Consider the following 24189-nt stretch of genomic DNA (forward strand, 5'->3'; position numbering starts at 1 on the left):
CCAGCCAGCACTTTCGCACTAACCAAGCTTCCTACAGTGATCAGTGTGTCCTGTTTGTCTTTGCGAGGTCGACCCATCTTCACCATGGCTCGAACCTCAGCCGCTTCACGTTAGCATTACGTGCACCGAGAGCAATCATATATTTTCTTTTACTTAAGTTGTCTGTAGAGTTGCTTCTTTATTCTCTCTCTCTCTTCTCAGAAATTTCTTTAGAATTCACTCATAAAATTTATTTATATAATCAAATTCTGTTTCTAAATAATTAAAATTGGTATCCTAAAACTGTAAATATATCCAAATTAAGGTTACTTTCTTATTTCCAGACTTAAACTGAAGAAGCATTTGACTAATCTTTGTAACTTTTAGATTTCAGCTCCGAAAATTCTCCACTCAATTCAAAAGTTATACTCCCTCTTTTTAATTTATTTGATATTTAATTAGAATATCATATTCATATGTTTAAAAACAATTTAGTTTTAATTCATTTAATTTTTGTGGGATTACCTGGGTATGTTGTTATTGTCGTCGTCTAATTTAATCTTAATGATAAATTTGTATATTCATATATATTTCATTTCGTATTCAATATTACAGCCCGGTGCATTAAGCTCCCGCTATGCGCGGGGTCCGGAAAAGGGTCGAACCATAAGGGTCTATATTGCAAAATTCAAAAAGATTACAAATTTATTTGAATTCATTATCACAAAATTCAAAAAAATTGTAACAACATAAATGATATGGCATGTTTAACATTACAAATTTTAAAAAAATATATTGGGTATGTTGTATATTGTTGTTCTGCATTTCATAAATTTATTATCAAATCAAATTATATCACCTAAATTGAAACGAAAAGGAATATCATGGTTAGTTGGTTTGAATTTTATTGCCATGCCTAATTAATAGCAATTAATAAATATACTTATATTACTCCTACTAGCAAACGCTAGAATGACATAACTGATAAATACTATAGTTATTAATAGCCATAAAATTACGGTATAATTTCAATAATATACAATCCAACATAAAATGTTACATCCATATTATGAGCCCGTTTGGATTGGTTTATAAGTTGCCTATAAACTGTTTTCAGTTTTTTTGAGTGTTTGGCGGGCCAGCTTAAAGCCATTTTGTGCTTAAAATAAGCCCAAAAAATTAATTGGGTTTATTTGACTTAACTTATCTAAAGCAGCTTATAAGCTGAAAACAGCTTATAAGCCAAAAAAAATAAGTTGGACTACACCAACTTATTTATTTTTGGCCTATAAGTTGTTTCCAGCTTATAAGCTCCTTTTTTAAAGCTCATCCAAACAGGCTCATAGTCATATTTTTAAGTTACATTCGTATAGCCAATATATATATATATATTTTTTTTGCAACAGTGTATATACACACGATATATAACATTATACACTTACTATAGATAATATATTAATCTTGTATAAAAGTGTATAATAAATTATAAAAGGGCCATTTCGGATAAATATTTTCTCCGGATGGACATAAAGTGTTATACCCAAATTCTATTTCCAAAGAATAAATTTTGTATCCTAAAATTGTAAATATATACAAACTAAGGGTTACTTTCTTATTTCCCAAACTTAAACTGAAGAAACATTTGACTAATCTCTGCAACTCCATAATTCTTCACTCTTCAATCTCTCGTATAGATCCTTAAAACACCCAAACCCTAATTGTTAGGGTTTTAATAAAACACTTTAATTCTTGTCCAAATTCACTTAATTTTGATTTTCGTCAAAATTGTGATTAAAATCGACGATCTAGATGAAAATTAGGGTTATTTTACTGTGTTTTCTAATACTTTCGTCGAATTTCTCGCATTTACAATCCGAGGAATCAAAGAGTAATAAATTCCGAGAGAGAGAAGCTACAGATGATTCCGCTGCTTATCCTAATTTGTAATTTTTCGATTTACTCTAAAAAAAAAATCTGTATTTAATTGCAATTACTGTGGAAAATTTTGTTGTTTTGACTTAATTTTTCTGCAATACAAATTTATGTTTGAAATTTTAGCTGGATTTGTATTCTTTTTTGTGTTTAGTGAGAATTTGTTGTATGTATTAGCCTGAATATATCAAATACTGTGGAAAAGTTGTTGTATTTGATCAATTTTCTAGTTTGTTTAGCTGTGTTTTGAGTTTAGATGATTCGTTGTTACAAATTTGTTGTATTTCACTTAATCTTTTTGTGTAATACAATTTTTTTTTTTTTTTTTTTTTTTGGGGTGGGGGGGGGGGGGGGGTTAACTTGTAATACAAATTTCTGTTTGAAATTTTAGCTGGAACTGGTACTTTCTCGAAAAAGAAAAAAAAATTGCTGCATTTTTTGTTCTATAGTGTTTAATGAGTATTTATTGTATGTATTAGCCTGAATTTTGATCAATTCTGTATTTACTTGCAATTACTGTGTAAAATTTGTTGTATTTGGCTTAGTTTATACAAATTTCTGTTTGAAATTATAGCTGCATTTGTGTTCTATAGTGTTTAATGAGTATTTATTGTATGTATTAGCCTGAGTCTATGTTGCTCGGACTTGGGTGCAGGTGTCGGATACGGGTACGGATCTAGTGGTCGGATTCGTCATGATCTAAATTTTAAAATCCGTGGGTACGGATCCAGGTAAAGATACGGGTGCGGGGATTCGGCAAAAAATAATTCAAAATTCAAAAAATAGAGTTATAAAACCTAAATTATGAGATATTAAGTGGAAAACTTGAGGAGAAAATATTGATCAAGAGGAGAATCTAAAAAGGAGATAAAAGGAAAAGGAGTGGCCATCTATATACAAGTTATCCATTTTCTTCAATTGCACCATAGCTTTTGTTTTGCTTACATAAAACATTGAATCTGTCCGGAATTTCTCCCTCAATTTTGGTCAAAGTGCACAAAATTGGTTGACCAGATACAGATCCCACACCCCTGTCGTGTTGACACGGGTGCGGCACCAAAAGTGAAGAGTCCGAGCAACATAGGCCTGAGATTTGATCAATTTCATATTTTGTTTAGCTATGTTTGGAGTTTATATGATTCGTTGATACGAATTTGTGTATTTCGCATCTCATTCAATCTCTTTTATATTCGATTAGATGCACCGTGGGAAATTTCTTGTATTTTGACTAAATTTTGTTGTAAGAGAAATTTTTGTTTTCAACTCTTGCTTCCTTCGTATTCCCTTTTTCAATTTATATGGCAAAGTTTGACTGGCTACAAAGTCTAAGGAAAAAAAAAGAAGACTTTTGAATCTTGTGGTCTAAAATGTGTCAGAACATTTATGTCATTATAAAGCTTTTGAAACTCGTCGTCTTAAACATGCCATAACATTTGTCGGGCTATAAAAGCTTCTCATTAAGGGTAAAATGGGAAGTTCAAGTTAAATTGTTTCCAAATATAGAAATCTGCCATTATTTTTGGAACGGAGGCAGTAGTAATTATTGGATTTTTCTCTGCTTATTTTTCGTGATTTTTATCAGTTTTGCACTTTGTTTAGTGATATTTGCCGTTAGTTGATGATAGACTTAGGAGGAGATAAGAACTACTGAGAATAAAAATGAAATTGGCTGCCTGTTTGAGGAATAGGCTCTCATTATTAGTTTCTTTTTGGCACACCCATGAAGTTCCAGTTTGTATGGAAATTCTTCCTGTTACTGTTTTTTATTCAACATCATGAGAGAATGGTTAAAAGTGCTTAAGCTTTTCCCCTTTGACTTATCAAAAAGACAATTAAAAAATGGTTGAAGAGTATTTTAAACTGAATTCTGCAGAGATGAGGATGAGTTGCTGAATACACAATGCCCTCAGCATTTGGAGCTAAGATGGCAGACAGAAGTTAGTTCTAGCGTGTATGCTTCACCCTTGATTGCTGATATTAACAGGTAACATGGTACAAGCTTCTGATTTTCATTCTGTAATTTATTTTGCTTTACATGTTCTGTATTTGAAGGGGAGCCTTGGAGCAACGGTAAAGTTGTCTCTGTGTGACCTATAGGGGTCACGGGTTCGAGCAGTGGCTGCTGCCACTACATCACACCCCTCGGGGTGAGGCCATTCCCCAGACCCTATTAAGGTGGGATGCTTTGTGCACCGGGCTGCCCCCGGCCTCTCCCCCCTCTTCCCCCTTTTTTTTTTTTTTTTTTTTTTTTTTTAATGTTCTGTAGTTGTTTCTTGGATTCTGCTTGTGTAATGGTAAGAGTTCTGCATTACTGTCACAAACTACCTGTTTTAATCAATGGAACCGTCATAAAAGAGAAAAAAGAAGATCAATCATATAGATTTTCTTTTTTCTGGCTAGCTGGAACTAATAAGAGAGGTAACCAGTGGATTTACAAAGTAAATGAATGTGTCTTCAAGCCCACTGCGCTCTCGTCAAAGAGAAAAGAAAGCAAAATGTACCATTATAGCAGTTCTACCAAATTTGACGAGTATGAGTTGTTGAAGTTTAATAGTATCATTGCAATTGTTTTTTTTCAATCTATTCCTCTGGGCTCATTTATTCATCCTAACTGTATTTTTCAATCTCTATGTTAGTGATGGGAAGCTTGAGATTGTAGTTCCCTCTTTTGTTCATTACTTGGAAGTTCTGGAAGGTTCTGATGGAGATAAACTACCAGGTATAATCTGCGAGAGGCTGGTGTGACAGTACATTCAAACTTTTTTATGTAAATTTAAATGAAAACTATTTGGTTGGCTACAGAAGACTGGAAACAATCCGTATCCTGTGCACAGTCACCCAAACTAGCTTATAAATTGGATCCGAGTTTAATTTTGGCATGCTGAAAGACAAATAATGCATTATATGAATATTGTTCTAGATGAATATTCTAGAAACTTGGGAGAATTACATAAATGGGGATAATATTGCTGCTAATTATATAACTTCACCTTATCAGGCTGGCCCGCTTTTCATCAATCTACCATTCATTCGAGTCCTCTCCTGTACGACATTGATAAGGATGGCGTGAGGGAGATAGGTTTGGCCACCTACAATGGTGAGGTTCTCTTTTTCAGGTAATGCTAGACCATCTTTCGTAATAATTTCCTCTTTTAGTAATCACAGACATTGTCTCGATTCAACATGACATGGTTAGCATCTAAATAGGGTGTCCCTAAATAGGGTGTCAGGATACTTGATGTCTGATAAACTTGAGATTCCTCGGTTGAAGGTAAAAAAGAATTGGTATGGGGGTTTGAGTTCAGACCCTGTGGACCGTTCTCATCCAGATGTCCATGATGACCAACTAATCCAGGAGCATCTGATGGAATCTCTTGCCCGTAAGTATTTCCCCTTTTCACGTGCAAGTCAAAAGGAGCGTACAAATTCTTGGTTATTTCTATTAATATCTCTTTCAGTCCTCTTTCTAATGCCTATTTGTTTTTGTTGCATATCCAAAAACTGAACCAGAATAGGATCTTTTCTTTTCCAAGTGTGTTGTGATACCTGTTAGAAGTCTGAAGAAGCAGCAATTCATTCATTAATTTCATAAGTTAATATATAGTGCTGGGGATCGAAAGTTATTGCCTCTTATGGATTATCCAGTTTGAATTCTTTCATCTGGTATGAGCCGTGGTTTATACTTGTATTTGGGTACCTTGGGTAACATTTCACCTATAATTTGGTATCTTATCAGAATTCATGGACCTTAAACTTAGGTATTTGAGAGCCTGCGCTTTCTCCTCCATGCATGTGTCGTAAGATTCAAGTGTTTTCAATGGGATTCAGCCTTCTGTATCTGTTTAGATTTAACAAGCTACAATAAAATGACTAGATTCTACAAGTGATCATATCTTTGTGTTTCGGGAGATATTCAAGCATGTCATTTTTTAACATTTCCTTTCCTATAATAATCCCTTTGGCCTCTTGAAGTGGAAAGCCATGGCCTTGACCTTCGTCAACTTTTACTATATGCTATGATATATCATAGATCTGAAATTTTTTTTACTATATCCTATGATATATCATAGATCTGAAAATTTTCTTTTAGGTCATAATGCATCTAGTCAGGGTGGCAAGCATTCAGATTCTACGGGATCGGCAGTTCATAATGAGACACATTCTGTTCCAGAAAGTCACGGTGGAAACCATTCAGACTCTACGGTGTCAGCAGTTCACAATGAGACACATTCTGTTCCGGAAGAAGTCCACCATGATGCATCTAATGCTTCAATATCTTTGCCATCAGAAGTTTCATATGCCAACTCGTCTAATTTAGAGGACCAAAAGGGGAAAAATAACAGTCTAGGTGATGCAAAAACTAACATGGCAAACTTGAACAGTAGTATTCTGAATTCTGAAACTGATAAAATTAGCAATTTGGAGAATGGAACCAATACCGGAAGAAGGCTTCTTGAAGATGATGTCTCAACAAAATCTGAGGAAGATGTTCAAGCTGCAACTGTGGAAAATGAAGAAGGTCTAGAGGCTGATGCTGATTCATCTTTTGAGTTGTTCCGTGACAGTGATGAGCTGGCAGATGAGTATAATTACGACTATGATGATTATGTTGATGAGCACGACTGGAACGATGAAGAATTTAAGGAGCCAGAACATGATAAATTGGAGGATTATGTGGATGTTGATGCTCATGTTTTATGTACCCCTGTAAGTCTTTTACAACACGGGTCACATGCCATATTTGTTAAGATCCTGATGTTTTTAAACGCTTACGGGTCTTATCATTTGTATCAGGTCATAGCTGACATTGATAATGATGGGGTGTCAGAGATGATTGTTGCAGTTTCCTATTTCTTTGACCATGAGTAAGTTCTCTCTTATGAGGTGCTATTTTTGTTTGCTATGCTGTCTTGTTTCCCTGCTTCTGACTATGTGTCGCTGATGATTGCTTTCTTTGTTGTGCGATCATTAGAAAGTTACCAAATTTTCCTGGTGCAGTACATGCTAATGAACACTTGCAAACCATGTTTCTTTAGGGAAAACGCCTCTTATTTTTTTTATTTTTTTTGATGACATGGAACCCCGCAGCCGCTACCCTTCGGGTGCGCACAGGGTAAACCCAACTTCTGTGCAATAGCTCGCAAACCACACAAGAGAGGTAACCCACACTAGGCAAGCCCGGTGCGACGAGCTCGACCCAGAAGGCAAAATCCCCTGTTGTTGTAGGCAGGGGGTTTCGAACTTGAGACCTCCATCATGAAAGCCCCATGCTCAACCAACTGAGCCACCCTTGCGGGTGAAAACGCCTCTTATTTATCATCTGGTAGTTCCTAGTTAATTAGGTTGTTACTAACTTGAATCTGGCTATGTATTGGATGGTTATTGCTTTAAGCATGAATATGTGAGAGCTGACCTGTGAGCATGGTTGTGTTATTATGCCAGTGTACATCCTTGCAAAACAATGATGCTAGTGCAATTAGTAGAGCCTAAGATCTTTGGAGTGGTTTCTATTTGTGTCTCAGCCACTACGTTTGTGATGTCTCTCATCTTTGCTAATTGAGGACACCTTAATTTACTTATGAAAGCAGTGTTATCAAAAGCGAAAAGCTCAAAAAAGCTCTAAGGTCCGTTGGGGCTTTAAGCGCAAAGCGCTAATATCGCGTGGGCTTTAATGAAAAAGGGCACAAATGGAGCAAAGAATACAAAAATATATGTTTAGTCCAAGACTAATAATTATAAGCATGAATAACAAATATATGGACAAAGAAATTGATTTTTTTAATGATAAAGTTAAAAATCAATTGTTTAGTGTTGCCTCTTTAGGAAATGCTTATTTGCAAGGAAAAGTTTGTCTTAGAGCCTTGATGATGACACTGAAGCACACATTAATCGAGGCGAAGCGCTCAACATGTTTAGAGCCTTTCTTCAAGGATTAAGCGTGCCTTTGATAACACTGCTTTGAAGTAACTCATATGCCATACTTTTACATCTAAAACAACCCCATCGGTTTGCTTCATTTTAGGTGTCTACTAGCATTAACAACAACTATTGCAAGTCTAGTCTAGTGCATATGTAACTGCTGATTGATTATCTTTAATCCACAGGTACTACCAAAACTCAGAACATTCGAAGGAGCTTGGAGACATTGACATTGGAAAATATGTAGCTGGTGGTATTGTAGTCTTTAATCTAGATACCAAGCAAGTTAAATGGACTCAACAGCTGGACCTAAGTACTGACTCGGGGAGCTTCCGTCCCTACATACACTCTTCCCCTACGGTAGTTGATTTGGATGGTGATGGAAATTTAGACATTCTAGTTGGGACCTCTTATGGCATGTTTTATGTCTTGGATCACAAGGGTAATCCGTCTTAATTTGTTTTATCTTGTCATGTTGCTATATGCTTTTTAAGCATCTTCAAATTTTCAATTCTCTGTCATCCACCTGAAAAGCAAAATATCTGTTCTTCTTTATTTGCCCCCTGCCTCTGTCTGGGTGTAATGGGATTGCATGAGATGCAAATCGACTTGTAAATACCCGTTTTATGTCATGATATTTATAATGTGTGCCATTTTCTTCTAAAGCTTGCATGAGTCCATTCCCTGCTAGCTTTCCTTTTAGATTAATTATGCCCATGAGTTTGGGGTAGTTCCCGGATGAAACCAGTAGGTAGTTGATTGGTGCAACTGTATTCCATTGACTTGTGTTGTAGACATGTCTATCATGGAAAGAGAAGTAGCAAGAGCGTCCATTTGTAATCTGATCTGTTTGATATTATTGTGCATCATAATGTTTGAAGGCTTAAAGACTTACTGTGTCAGGGAAAGTGAGGGATAAGTTTCCTCTTGAAATGGCTGAAATCCAAGGAGCAGTAGTTGCAGCTGATATAAATGATGATGGCAAGATTGAACTAGTGACTACAGATTCGCATGGCAATGTTGCTGCATGGACTGCACAGGGCAAAGAAATTTGGGAAAAGCATCTTAAAAGCCTAATTCCACAGGTACACTATGGTTTCCTGTCTCCTTAAAGTTTCACTAGGCTGAGTGTGATATGAAACACAAAACTTTTAAAACCCCAGGGACCTGCCGTTGGGGATGTGGATGGGGATGGCCATACCGATATCGTCGTTCCAACAATTTCAGGGAATATTTATGTTCTGAGTGGAAAGGATGGCTCCATTGTACGCCCATATCCTTACAGGACTCACGGTAGAGTCATGAATCAAGTTCTTCTTGTTGACTTGACGAAACGTGGGCAGAGGAAAAAAGGGCTTACAATTGTCACTACTTCATTTGATGGTTACTTGTATCTCATAGACGGGCCTACATCATGTGCTGATGTTGTAGATATTGGTGAAACATCGTAAGATATATCCTTAGATTCTCTATTTCCTTTTTCTACTGTTCTTTTTTAAAGGATAAAATCGTCTATTTTAAAACTTATAATTGAAAATCTCTTTTTCTTTGCTCTTGTTCACAGATACAGCATGGTCTTGGCTGATAATGTTGATGGTGGAGACGACCTCGATCTTATTGTGACAACCATGAATGGCAACGTCTTATGTTTCTCTACACCTTCTCCGCATCATCCCCTCAAGGTACTCAACAAGATCTTTTTTTCGGCCCTTTGCTTAGTTAAGATCTTTGATTAGTAGTAACTGCATGATATCAACTGCAGGCATGGAGATCATCTAACCAAGGGAGAAATAATGCTGCATACCGATTAGATCGTGAAGGAGTCTATATTACTCCATCATCAAGAGCTTTCCGTGATGAAGAAGGCAAGAATTTTTGGATTGAAATAGAAATTTTTGATAAATACAGATATCCATCTGGGTCTCAAGCTCCATATAATGTCACGGTAAAGAGCTTTACCTTCTAGTCAAGTTTGCCTTCTATTAACATCTCTCACTGCTTACTAGTGAGTAATGTGTCCTTTCTTGTTTCTCCATTAATACACAGGTGAGTTTGTTAGTACCTGGGAATTACCAAGGTGATAGAACTATTAAGCAAAATAAGATATTTAATCAAGCTGGAAAACATCGGCTTATGCTCCCAACTGTTGCTGTGAGGACTTCTGGTACGGTGTTGGTGGAGATGGTTGACAGGAATGGGCTATATTTCTCTGATGATTTCTCCTTGACATTCCATTTTCATTATTATAAGCTGTTAAAATGGCTTCTCGTTCTTCCTATGCTGGGGATGTTTGGTGTGCTTGTCATTCTTCGTCCGCAGGAGGCCATGCCATTACCATCATTTTCACGAAACACCAACCTCTAATGTTCGATATAAAATACAGCACATTGTTGAGTTATAGAAATGAGGCATCTTCTCCGGCTAGAACTTGAGCTGACAACAGCCTTTCTGGCCAGTGGGAACGTTCAGCAGTTCAACGGTGAGCTAGATGTATGTTGAACTGTATAGGATGAAGAGACAATTGTCTGTGATGCTACCTGAATCTGAATTCTGAGTATACAAGTCTGGTTTTGACATTGTACCCTTCCCCAGGTGTAACATACTGATAATTGTTGACACATTCGAGTAAACCATGATTATTTATGGAATCAGAATTTTGTTTGAAGGTACACACTTTCATCTCCCTCAGAAGTTTTGTACTTTTACTTGAGTACTGTATGATGGCAATTGAGAGAAGTTCGACCTATGTTATTGAACTACATTTTTTTTTTGGTGCGTGAGATGGTTCCTGGCAATGTTTATCGCGTATGTTCAAGTCCACCACTCACGCTTTTTCCAGTAAGAATTGATCTTATTATTGCATAACGCATCTCAAAATGTTAGCCTCGTTACGATTTAAGAGAACCAGGAATTGAGACACTGGAACTGATCGTTGATTTCCTGAGCTGATCATACTAATGTAACATAATATTGAAGTATTATACACTGAAAATGCAGAGGAAGTAGTCTTTTATCCCCTCATTTAAGTGCTCCTTAGCATTCTTCATCAAATGTACCCCTTAGAATTAAATTTGAATGGCTGATCTCAAATTCTTTCGCCAATTTCGCTAATTCATCATTACAGATTTACTGTTGAGATTTCAATTGCATGCCGACATTTTTCACAACTCAAATCAAGACGTGGGCTGATACGATTCTGCGTTAACATGGGGGCAATTCGCGGGAACACCCTTATTTTGGGGTGGTCTTTAATTTTTACCCATTAAATTGTGATCTTTAATTTTTGTCCTTCATTAGAACTCTTTGGTTTCGGGTTTAAACTCCCGCTCAATTAAAAAAAAAAAAAAAATATCGCAAGGCAGCGTTTTGTATGAGGCAGAATTTTGCATGACTCGGCGCCCTCAAAAGGCAGAATTTTACCTTCAGGCAAAATTCTACCTTGCGAATTTCCTTTTTTTTATTTTTTATTTTTTACTGGGCTAGGATTCAAACCTAGAATCTCGGAGTATTAGGCGAAGGCTAAAAATTAAAGACCAATTTGAGGAACAAAAATTAAAGACCATCCCAGAAGAAGGACAATCCGCGCTGAAAAATGTTAACATGGCATATACATTTCGATTCTAGTTTATCCTCTCTTTTTCAATTTATTTTTTGTTAATTTTTAATTTTTAAATAACAAGGATTTTTGAAACTCGGTGGATAGTGTTCTCACCATTTTGCCCTTTTCCACTTAAATACTACTCTCTCAGGATCAAAAAGAGTGTCCACTTGGTCATTTGCACAACCCTTAAAGAACATACTAACTCCTAAAAAAAAAAAAAAGGTAATTTGACTAAGTAAGCATTTGGCCATAGAAATCAAAAACTTTTTCACTTTTTTTTTTTTTTTTTTTGGAATTTCGGAATTGGAGTTGTGTTTGACCATAGTTTTTGTAAATAGTATTCTTTTGTTGAAATGTACTTTTTCATCAAGGTTTTGGTTGTGAAAAATAAGTTTTTTTTGTTTTGTTGTATTTGGAATCTTTATGGCCAAACACTAATTTTTTTTAAAAGTGAAAAAAATCCGAAAAAAAGTGAATAATTTTTATGGCCAAACAGGTCCTAAACTGCCTCTAATTAAATAGGTATTGAGATTTGATTACATAACACTTAATAGGAGCAAATCTAGAAAAATAAGGTTAATTTTTTTTTAATTTGATACGTAAATATTTTTTTTTACCCAAGAAGAAAAGGTTACGTGAATACTCTTTTTGATCATGGCCTAGTAGTAAAATAGTTTGACTTGGTTGGTGCTTTTGGCATAGTTTATGCTCCCTTTATTTCAATTTATATGGCATAGTTTGTCCTTCGTTAGAACTCCTTGATTTCGAGTTCAAATCCCTGCTCAGTCAAAAAAAAATTAAAAAAAAATCGCAAAGTAGAGTTTGAATTCGCAAGGCATAATTTTGTATGATTCGGCTGGATTTTCAAACTCTACCTTAAGGTAGAGTTTTGCCTTCAAAAGGCAGAATTTTACCGTCGGGCAAAATTCTGCCTTGCGAAATTACTTTTTTTTTTTTCACTGCGCTGGGATTAGAACTCAAAATCGCAAAGTATTAGGCGAAGGTCAAAAATTAAAAACCACTAATTTGAGGGACAAAAATTAAAGACCATCCCAGAAGAAGGGACATCCGCGCAAAAGAATGTTAACATGGCATGCATATACATTTCGATTCTAGTTTATCCTCTCTTTTTCATTTTTTTTTAAATTTTTAAATAACAAGGATTTTTGAAACTCGGTGGATAGTGTTCTCGCCATTTTGCCCTTTTCCACTTAAATACTACTCCCTCCGGAGCAAAAAGAGTATCCACTTAGTCATTTACACACCCTTAAAGAAAATATTAACTCCTAGAAAAAAAATAAGTAATTTGAAATAAGCATTTGGCCATAGAAACCAAAAACTTTTTCACTTTTTTTTTTTTGGAATTTCGGAGTTGGGAGTTGTATTTAGTCATAATTTTTACAAATAGTTTTTTTTTGTTGAAATGTACTTTTTCAACAAGATTTTGGTTGTGAAAAAAGTGAAAAATAAATTTTTCTTGTTTTTCGAATTCCATTATGGCCAAACACTAATTTTTGACAAAAGTGAAAAAAAAATCCGAAAAAAAATGAATAATTTTTATGGCCAAACAGGTCCTAAACTGTCTCTAATTAAATAGGTATTGAGATTTGATCATATAACACTTAATAGAGGCAAATTTTAAAAAATAAGGTTAACTTTTTCTTAATTTGATAAGTGAACATTTTTTTTACCGAAAAAAAAAAGGCTAAATGAATACTCTTTTTGATCCGAGGGAGTATGTATTTGTTTGAAGTAGAATTTGAACCCGTAATGTGCTCTTAACCCACACACTTCACGTGCTATGGTCGTGCACCAGACCAAAGCCCTAGGGACCTAACTTAACCTCTACATTGACAATGCTAGAACTCGATATATGCGAAAGGAATTGAAAAATACAATGTTGGACATATATTAAAAGATAAAGGCCTAGTTGATCAGCCAATCAGGTCGACATTCCGAGTCATGAAAAAACGAAGATTTTGAGCTTCAGAGTGCATAAAGGAGAATGTAAGATAAATATTGGTTGATTTACATGCATTTGCAAACAAACTATATACATCCAACATGCCTTTTTTGATTGATCTGATACCACATGAAAACAAAAGGCAACTGTGTGTAAAACAGTTCTCCAAGGACAATGTCCTGCCCGTATTTACTTCCCTTCTAGTTCCTCAGTGATACCTTAATGTTGACCTATGCAGAGACCTCCCACAAGAATGAGAATCCACTATGAAAAATGATCTTATCATGCTTTCTTCTGGCAACTATTTCACAATGAGTTAATTTAATCGAAACTCGTAATGGATGGGTTTGAGTTGTCAGTTGACTGTCAGCCGTCCCAATCATGAAGCTATAATGGGTTGAAAACGGGAACTGAACTCTATGCGATCGAATCTCCTGAGTCATCAACTCTCGGCTTGTTGATAAGGGGAGAGCTCCAAGTCCCATTTCTAGTGCGCTCACCCTCCACAAAAGCTCCACCTGACAAAGGGAAAAGACCCTCCCACGGCAAGGTTTTGGTCCTTGTACACCCATAAGGGGTGCTAGCTAAGTGAGTCGTCCCATTAATTAATCTAACCCTAACTCCCTAGGCCTAACATTGTCTATATAAACACCATTATGGGTGTTGGGAAGACAACTCTGAATCGTCTAGGGAATGACTAAGGCTAGTATTCTCTACATCATCAAAGTATTTTTAAACTGTGGAACTGGGGGTTCATCACGGGCAGTGATTGCTACAGTGATTGCTACAGATGATCTGCTTCCGCCGGGGAGAACAATTGTAAGTCTCCAACAAGCATTTAATCGTAATAATACAGATACATCGGAATAAATCCTTATTTCACACTCTCTCACCAGCCTTATACATATATAAATTATGAATTCTTCAGAGTGGTCGGCAGGTTGGGAGTACGGGGACTATTGAAGAAGTGCCATAACATGCAAACTATGTTAGCACAAAATGTAGAATTGGAGTGACAGAACTGATAACCTGTAAGCTGCACATCCTTCTAGTTTTCTAGATCTACCCTAACAGCTTATCCTCCATAACTAAACCTACTTTGACAAAAGAGACTACAACATCTCGAAGTGAATGAGAAATCCTTTCTTAAGAATTGAAGATGGTGTCCATGTACTTGCACTAGTAACTTTCCTCATGTAAAAGGGCAAGGCATACACAATATTGGAGACTTTAACTTTGGGCGACATCCAATAATGTACTCCAAGGACGAACAAGAATGAATATCTAATACTTCCTATTAAAGAAACTGTTAAAAGTAGAACCCAAAGACCAAACGGAAGAACAAAGGTAAAACAACTCTTCTGCTGAGTTTGTGCATCATGGCTCAAAAGCTATTACCAATTATAACTCATTTAGATACAACAGAAGATTTTAAAGAACCATAGAGGCGAGGTAGTAAGCATTCCAATCAGGTTAGTCAAGCAAAGGGAGTAAGTAAAAGCTACCATACAGTGTCGGAGTCACCTTGGTCCAAGGATAGTCAACTGAATCCCCTTTTGCCAGAACCTTGTGCATAAGTGAAACTTTTTGATGTATACAAATTGGCCATTGAATCCCATTAACATAAGGAAAGTGTATAGCATAGTGGCAAAGGGTTTGAAAAATCTTTTAGGTAGTCGATTCTTAATCCCCTTGTCTTTAATCCTAAGCTTCACCCATGCTGCCATATTTGGAGCAGTCAGGCTTAAACGTGAAGAAGAGAACTAAGCAATACCTCATAGTATAATCCTAAGCTCACAATCATACTCATCTTACATTTCGCCACAACATATACCAGCGAGAACATAAGCAAAGGCACCTTTTTTTGTCAAATAGACAACCAAGTTCTGAACAAAATCAAATCACATACTTTTTGTTATAAGAACGGTGTTCTGGGCAACTTGTGTTCATCTCGACTGTTCCACAAATTACCTGCTACCTTCCATCAGGTACCAAGTAACTTCGCCCAACAAAGCTTAGGCAGATGAAAAGAAACACCTAGCTTTTTATGTCTCAGCTGGTATTTGAACCCGGATTTATAGTAGCCAATCAAAATCAATTCATCAAGGAACAACACTAGTATAGAAAAAAACATGTTCCATTGCAAAGTTGACAACAAAGAGTAGATTTATATACAAGTTTAGACAATCCATATAGGTAAATCTGAACAGAAAGAAAAAGCATTTGGAGATGCAATTACAAGTATATCAATAGACCTGTAAAACAGGCCTTTTCCCAAGCCTTTTGATTTCTCTATCCATTTGACCAGTGAGCATTAAACCAAACATCTTGAAATCACATAAAAAAGACCAAAAAGGGTGTCCAAATGTTGCAGGAACATTCCCTTCAACAAAAAAATGACTATACCAAGCCAATCCATACCCAAGAATTGGCACAAAAAACACAAACCACTTATTAAATAGCACTGTGTAAACCAAACATAACATACTGCAAAGTGTACCTACAAAATGCCATCTCCTTGTTGCTGCTTTTGAGTGTTGGTTCATATAGTAAGGCCAAAATTCCTCCATGTTTCTGAAATTCATAGCTTAGCTCCCAAACCGCAACTTAATTAAACAAAAATTGTAATTCTTGATTAAAAATCAGATCTTTGAACCAATCATCAATAACCCAAAAATATTTTTCCAAGAAAAACAGTTTAGATAACCCCAAAATGCTTAGTTCAATCAACTTTATTGGAATTCTTGATTAAAGATTAGATCATTGAACTAATCATCAATAACCCAAAAATATTTTACCAAGAAAAACAGTTTAAAGAAACCAAAAATGCTTAGTTGAATTAATTTTCTTGGGTTTTATTGGCTCTTAGGTCAATACCTTGGAGTTCACAATTAAAAAACCCACAAATCTATTCAACAAATTAAGGTTTTGGGTATGACAAAAACACAAAGTTTGGTAGCAAGATCCAAGAAATATTGGTGTGGTTGACCAAGTATATCTGAAGTAAAAAATAAGATGTAAAATTGTGGGAAATTAATTGTTTTTTTTTGTTTTTTTTAAAAAGGTGGGTGCTAAATGATCTTTTTCTTTCTCTGAAATCTGAATTTCTCTTTATGGAAAGATAAAGAGGAAGTTTAAAGGTATAATGTTGAAATAGTAATATTTGTGAAATGGTCTTTATCAAATTCCAGATGTGTGATGGCAAAAGAATTTATCAGATTTGAGTAAAGGTGGCAACCGGTTCCAACCGGAACCGGTTAAGGAACCGGCCGGTTCCGGTTAAAAAACCGGAACCGGTTAACCGGTTCCGGTTTACCGGTTTTAAACCTCAAACCGGAACCGGTCCGGTTTGGAGTGGTTAAAATCTTTTTTTTTTTGTTTTTTGTATTATATATATATATTATAGTATTTATTTGTATATTGTAGCTATATTTTCATATGTTATACAACTTTATAATTAAAGTTTAAATATTTACTGACTAACAGCCTAACAGCAAGTCAGCAATACAGAATAGTGTTTTTCGTATACATATATATGTATAACTTACATATACTTATATATATGTATAACTTAATATATATATATATATATGTATATGTATAACTTAATATATATACTAAATATATGTATACATATCTACTATATATACATATCTACTAAGGCCAACTAAAAGTAAACTTTACTACTCGTGTTACTTTTTGTTATACGTGCAATATGAACGTTATGGTGTTTAATCTTTTTCGCCTAAGGTAATTAGGATCTCTTGGTCTAACAGGAATTTGTGTAAACTTTTGAAGTTGGGAAGAAGTCCCAGTTGTTTTTTTGGTGACGTGATTTGCTCATGCAAATTATAATTAATATTTGGTAAGCCTTATTTCGTTCAAAATTTCATATACTTAATATATATGTATATATATATATACATATCTACTATATATACTATATATACTTAATATATATGTACTATATACTCTATATACTTATATATATGTATAACTTAATATATATACTATACATACTTATATATATGTACTATATACTATATATACTTATATACTATATATACTTATATATGTGTATAACTTAATATATATACTATATATACTTATATATATGTACTATATACTATATATACTTACTTATATACTTTAGTTTTTTTTTTTTTTAATTTTTTACCGGTTAAACCGGTTTAACCGGTCCGGTTCCGGTTTCCAAAATATTGGAACCGGACCGGTAAACCATTAAACGGTTAACCGGAACCGGTTAACCGGTTTTACCGGTTCCGGTTCCGATTTAACCGATCCGGTTCCGATTTAACCGGTCCGGTTACCGGTTAAAACCGGTAAGGCCAAACCGGTTGCCACCTCTAGATTTGAGTGATATGTTGATTGGTCCTATTTTTATCTTGTTGTCCATGTTGACCAGTGTCCGCCCTTTTCGTCCTATTGTTACTTGACTTTGGCAATTGGATATCACTAGGCTCCAAAAAAAAAAAAAAAAAAAAAAAAAAAATATATATATATATATATATATATATATAATATTTTTTTAACAAGTGGGAATAAAATGAAAATTATCTTGTTAATTACTCCCTCTTTCCCAATTTATGTCGCACAGTTCGAATTTTGAAAGTCAAACCTGTTTATTTTGATCGTGAATAAGGACGTGAGATTTTTTAATTTTTTAAAATAAAATTTACATATTTGAAACTATGTAAAAAGTATTACAAGTCACAATAATTGACAATTCAAAATATTTGAAAGATGCGTATGGAAGAATGCACTATCAAAGAAAAGTTCGTTTGAATCTTGAAATACGAAAGGAGTGAAAATTGGGATGGAGAGAATAGTAATATATTCATTGTTAACAAATCACAATTTGAACCGTAATGTATGAGTCAATTCTTTAAATGATCATTGAACTTGTAGAAAAGTCTCACTAAAGTAACTTTTGAATCTTTTCGGATAATAAAGTCATCAAATTATATCCACGTTCCCAAAAGAGTGAAACAACCATTTTTGGACATAAGACCCCTTAACCTATTTTTTAAATTACAAAACCCATTTCGATATTTATATTTTATTTTTAAAATGTGGAAAGTCTTAATGCAAAACAAAAATTTCAGAATATTAGAAAATTGTGTCTGAGTAAACAATAAAAGTATGCAGTTGAATGGTATAGTAGAACTAAGCATGACGCTTAACTATATAATTTTTAGCTAATTGTAAATTATTTTCCCTGATATATAAACTTTACAATTATTGAAAAATCAATAGTTACTATTTTCATTTTCTTGGAGATGAGCTTGTAATATTTTAGTTTTATTTAAGTTTTATAAATAAGTGGATTACAACTAATATAAAAATATACGGGTAATTGTAATAATATTTTATACAACTAATTGTAAAATTGAACCAAAAAATGTTTTATTATTTTGATTGTCATATAGTATAAAGTTTTAGAAAGCAATATATATAACTAATTGTAATACTGCTTTCATTTTTACAAAGGAGTTATCCAGAGTGATCTTTTTCTTGAGAAAATCTATTCAAATATTCTATCAATAAATCAAGCTTATTCTAATGAGAAAATAGCATTTTTAGTCCCTATATTATTGCATTATTCCTGTTTTAATCCTTGTGATATGTAACTAAGCACATTTAACCTTCAATTAAGCAATGTCTATGCTTTTAGTCCTTATACTAACAGAAATCAAATAAATCAACAAACTGTTAGGGGTCGTTTGGTATGAAGGATAAACATAAATAGTCTTGCGATAAGAATTTAGCAATTCCCTATTCCTTGTTTGGTCAGTAATCATGGGATAAGTTATCACAAGAGTAAAAATAGTGTTGGGATAACTTATACCTGTCATAGGGTGAAATAAATTATCCAGGATAAATTATCTTGGGATAAGGAAGAAACCTCTTCTTTTTAGAAATTATCCAATGTATAATACTTTTAGTCCAACATACCAAACAATTAATAAAAAATAACTCTAAAATAACTAATCTCAGCATAACTTATCCAAACGTAATTAATCTCAGCATAACTTATTCTAGCGTAATTTATTTTTTAACCAAACGACACCTTAGATATTAAGGAGGGCAAATTTGGGTTTGTAAATTTCCATTATGTTTACTCCACCTAAAGAACTACCCCATGGATTTCATCGCCGGAAGTAGCGTGCCACCAAACCAGCACCTTAAGAACCACCAAACAGAGCTTGAAAATAGATATCGGCCTGAATATGCTTCTTTTGGACGTCAATCTATATTTGGTTAATATCAAAAATATATAAAACAAGAAAACAAGAGGAGGTAAACCATGAATAACTTGATTCTCTGCGTGATACCCAGAAAATATAACTTGAATTCATGTCAACCTAATTAGAAGAGGCAAAGTATTAATTGCTAAGCGAGAACCTAACTCAAAGCAATGCGAAAATGGAATGCGTGAAGTAAACGGAATGGATTAATATTTATGAGAGAAATAAGTTTTAGAACAACTGGAATGGAAAATGAAACTAGGCTATGTATAAATTTCAAAAAAGGAAAATAAGAGAAATTAAAGAAGAGGGGAAGAGGCTTTGGCAGAGAGAGGACTTGGAGAAATATTGTTGCAGAGGTTGACCAACGTTTGAAGGAAGAAGAAGATAAAAAGTTTGGGGTCCACACTAAAGTGACAGTGTAATTACCGAGTTGTCCTTTTTAGATTTAACAGTCAGTTGATTTACTTGGTTTGTGTAAGTACACGGACTAAAAGCAAACACATTGCTTGATTGAAGGTTAAATGTGTTTAAAAATAGGAATAATGTAATAATATAAGGACCAAAAATATTATTTTTCCTATTCTAATTCTTACAAACTAATAATAATAACATGCACCATGCATCTATATAGCGTCTCATGTGTTTCAATTCTGTCCAAGCACTTCAATTGAGTAAAATGTTTATCTTCCGGCTTTAAGAAATAGAAAAATATCAAAATAGTTTAAAAGAAGTTGATACAACAAAGAAAACTTTATAGCATACTTAAAGTTTGAATGATTTATATTGTTTTATTCTTATTGCTTGAAATATTACATTGAATATTTTTATTTTATTATTAAAACATGAAATATACAATTTAACTTCCAATAAAGTAATTTGAACAAGAATTTTGGAATATCAAAAAATTGTGCCTAGGTAATGGATTTTATAATTTAAAAAATGGAATAAGGGATCTTATGTCAAAAAATAAATTGTTTTACTTTATTGGAAACTAAGGTATGGTTTGATGACTTTATTGTCCAAGCAAATTCAAAAGTTACTTTAGTGACTTTTCTACAAGCTCATCAATGACCATATAAGGAATTGATTCGTAATATCATATATTCGTTACAACTCAAAGTAGTTGATATTAGAAAAAATGAGAATGGTAAAGAAAGAGACCTTATTGATCAGGAAAATGATCAAATTCATACTCTAGAGATTACTTAGTATAAAGTAAATGTCCAGATTCATCCTCCAGAAATGGGTCAGAATATCATAAATATGAGCCTTTATTTCTAGCCATTCTTTGCCGTTGAGTAAATGACAATTACTCACTCATTATAACATGTTCATTTTTTTCTTACCTATATAAACACGTATCATTTTCCTTTGGATGGAGTGATCAAGAATAGAAAATTTATTGTACCTTTCTTTCTAACCTTTGTCGGTACTCTTCTTGATAATATTTTATTGTTTCTGCTCTTAATTTATACTAGAAAAACTTGTCGAATCTAGGAATACACATTTATTGGTGAAAATATCCTTAAAGAACAGTGTCTTTGACACGCTTCAAACTATGAAATATTTAAAGTATTTTCCGTAATTTTTTAACATTTACGAGTCTTAACTTCTCTAGTTTATTATGTGGAAAAAATTATACTCCTGTAATTAAACCACAATTAGTTTTGTCTTAGAAGCCCAAAAAGTTTAGGTCCTTATCTCTTTCCACTGTGCGAAGTCAGGATTTTAACAAAGGGGGTTCAAAAATATAAATTACCAGACAAACGAAGAAGTCAAGAGGGTTCAACGTCTATTATATCATAAAAAAATAATTTTCACCTTGTATATACAGTTTAATTTTTCGCCCAAGACGAACCCCTTGGCCCTTACTAGCTCCGCCCCTGGCTGTATTCCATAAAAAAATTCTTTACAAGCTACGTTTACAGGAAGCTTTATTAATTATTATGATTGACCGGTACAATATCAGAAAATAATCTCCAATCACGGGATTTTAATCCTTGTTAAGGTTTTTTATCTTCGCGATGTAATAGAAAAGGCAAGAAATTAATTTTTGGAAAAGCTTACCAATTGAAAACCAAAGAAATTTGTTACAGATAAAGGAAGAAAGACAACAACAGACCTCAGTATATGTGTTTATTTTTTGCTGCTGGCATATGTACATAACATATCTTTCGTTAAGTAAGTTTATTTGGTACTATTAGGCTTGTTATCATTAAAGTAATGACATTAGTATTGTGTTAGTTGTATACTTGTAATTGTTTGCACATGATCTCTCCAGAGATTGATTTTCTTGAGTTGCTTCAAGGTTCTTCTTACAGGAAATCTAATATATATCATTTGTAATTGTGAAAATTTTAACTTTATAGATGGATCTACTAACACTTTATTGCCCCAAATATTGGTATTATATTATGAATTTTATGGTTCAGATGAGTAATCCCCTTAGATATCACTGGATACTCTTATTCTCACATTTCAAAAGTTTTCTCGATAATCTATAAATCCTCAAGAGTTAGAGGCATATGATTTGAAATTCGATGGATTGTACAATTTTTTTCCACTTAAATTTAAGACTTTTGTTTGCAGCGGCAAAATTCAAACTTGTAACGTCAGCTTGACCCGCATATCACATGTTGTGTTCTTATCACTGGACCAAAATTTGAGGGCCTTCTCACATTTCATAGGATTTAGTAGTTTTTTTTTTTTTTTTTTTTTCAAGAAAACCAAATTAGAAACAAAAATCAGGTAATACACAGAGTTGTACCAAAGCCTCAAACTCTATAAGATATCATCCACACATGCATGGAAACAAAAGTGGAGCACCTTGTCCATGTGCATCATGATCTAGAGCCCGTTTGGATTGGCTTATAAGTTGGCTTATAAGCTGTTTTCAGCTTTTTTGAGTGTTTGGCTGGGCAGCTTAAAGTCATTTTATGCTTAAAATAAGCTCAAAAAAATAATTGGACCCATTTGACTTAGTTTATCTAAAGCAGCTTATAAGCTGAAAATAGCTTATAAGCCAAAAAAAATAAGTTGGACTACCCCAACTTATTTTTTTCAGCTTATAAGCTGCAAACAGCTTTAAGCTGTAAGCCAATCCAAACGGGCTCCTAATTCTCTGTTGGTCCTCTGTCTATTTTCAATATCATCAGAACCTGATGACCATGGACTCAACTGAGGTGGAGCAATTTGGCCATTGGCAAACAATGAATTCTGGTCTCTATTAGGCAATGCCATTGCAAATTCGTCAGGTCCATATATCAAAGGACTATGGTGGTGGCTTCTTCTATTATGTTCATTAGCAGCTCTTCTTTCAACTGCAAGAAAATGACCAAGTGATGGAGCATTACTGTCACTGTTCCTTATCATCATTACATTCTTAGCATCTGTGCTGTTTCTTGGACACAAAGAGAAACACCATGCTGTTGTTTTAGACCTGTAGTTGTTTTTTTGTACCTCTGTCATTACACCATTTGGTCTAATTCCCCTTGTTGATCTTCTTGAGAGATTAATTATGCTGTTAACACCAATAAGACTTCCAAGTGTTGTGCTCCTATCATGGAAAAAAGACCCTGTGGACTCAGCGTCCAAATCTGAGGAAGAATCTGTGGAGGAAGTAAGAGAGTCACTAAGTGAAGTGTTGAATGAAGTTGATCCATCCCTGCTTCTATTACCCAAACCTATTCTCAAATTTAATGGCTGCAATCCCAAAGGCCATCCTTCTTCCTGTTGCGCCATGACCAAAAATTAGCACTGTTGCATATAGCCTTTGGGTTTTTTTTTTTTTTTTTTTATCAAAAAATCCAGAAGTTTGTATAACCGTAGCCAAAAAAGGCTAATGAAAAATACAAAATTTAAACTAATGATCAAATTAAGACTTATAACTTGTCTTAATTTGATATTACAAAATGTCAAAAACTTACTAATAGAATGAAATTTGAAATAATTGCTCCATAAAGAACTTCTGTTTCTATATCTCACAAGTTCGTTTTATATATTACCTCTCAAACCTAATTTTAGTCATGCTTCCAAATGAATCTTTGTATTCGCAACTTTCACCATGCAAAGGAAAATAGTAGTTAGTGTATGCCAGCCAGGCAGTTACACAGATCCAACTATTGGTTTGGAGGCTCATCATAATTTAATGTTTTGAGATCAAACCTTATATATATGTGTGTTCACAAAAAGTACAAATAAAAGTTAGATATACATCTCAAAACTCACTTTCTTTCATCACAGCAGTACGTCTAAATTGTGGACCCTCCAATGCACTAAAGAGAGATATACTGGTCGCAATGTGTTGTCATTGTTCAAATTGATTTTAGGTTATATACAGCGACAGGATAGCACATTTTTTATACCATCAATGTGATTTTACCCTTTATTCTAAATTACCAATCAATGTTATTAAATAAAATTACTTGCAATTATCTTTTAAATGACCTGATTATGTAGATAATTCTTAAACCGGTAGTGCATAAAACTGAAATTGATTCAAATTCAGTGGTCTGCAGAGTGTA

At 34.1% G+C, this 24189-nt stretch overlaps 3 protein-coding genes across 4 annotated transcripts; 1 reads left to right on the forward strand and 2 right to left on the reverse strand.

Annotated features, from left to right (window-relative positions):
* Positions 1-1609: 1609 nt before the first annotated feature.
* On the forward strand, positions 1610-10499 carry LOC132630684 (protein DEFECTIVE IN EXINE FORMATION 1). 2 transcript variants are annotated; one of them, XM_060346243.1, is made up of 13 exons: positions 1610-1922; positions 3785-3895; positions 4548-4630; positions 4910-5027; positions 5119-5291; positions 6002-6618; positions 6706-6776; positions 8016-8272; positions 8734-8915; positions 8994-9277; positions 9395-9512; positions 9593-9775; positions 9877-10499. In XM_060346243.1, exons 1-13 carry the CDS (start codon positions 1789-1791, stop codon positions 10192-10194), a joined length of 2649 nt encoding a protein of 882 aa, XP_060202226.1. In that variant the 5' UTR covers positions 1610-1788; the 3' UTR covers positions 10195-10499. The 2 variants fall into 2 exon arrangements, with proteins under 2 accessions (XP_060202226.1, XP_060202227.1); XM_060346244.1 differs by having other exon boundaries at positions 5134-5291.
* Positions 10500-15513: 5014 nt separating this feature from the next.
* Positions 15514-16622, reverse strand: LOC132630685 (uncharacterized). The gene has a single exon (XM_060346245.1). It carries the CDS (start codon positions 15977-15979, stop codon positions 15641-15643), a length of 339 nt encoding a protein of 112 aa, XP_060202228.1. The 5' UTR covers positions 15980-16622; the 3' UTR covers positions 15514-15640.
* A 5835-nt stretch (positions 16623-22457) lies between these two features.
* LOC132633796 (uncharacterized protein At3g17950-like) lies at positions 22458-23767 on the reverse strand. Its single transcript, XM_060350254.1, has 2 exons — positions 22774-23767; positions 22458-22513 (listed from the first exon to the last, which is right to left on the reverse strand). Exons 1-2 carry the CDS (start codon positions 23405-23407, stop codon positions 22458-22460), a joined length of 690 nt encoding a protein of 229 aa, XP_060206237.1. The 5' UTR covers positions 23408-23767.
* Between the last annotated feature and the right edge of the window lie 422 nt (positions 23768-24189).

This window comes from Lycium barbarum, chromosome 3, assembly GCF_019175385.1.
Source record: "Lycium barbarum isolate Lr01 chromosome 3, ASM1917538v2, whole genome shotgun sequence".
In the NCBI taxonomy this organism is placed as follows: domain Eukaryota; kingdom Viridiplantae; phylum Streptophyta; class Magnoliopsida; order Solanales; family Solanaceae; genus Lycium; species Lycium barbarum.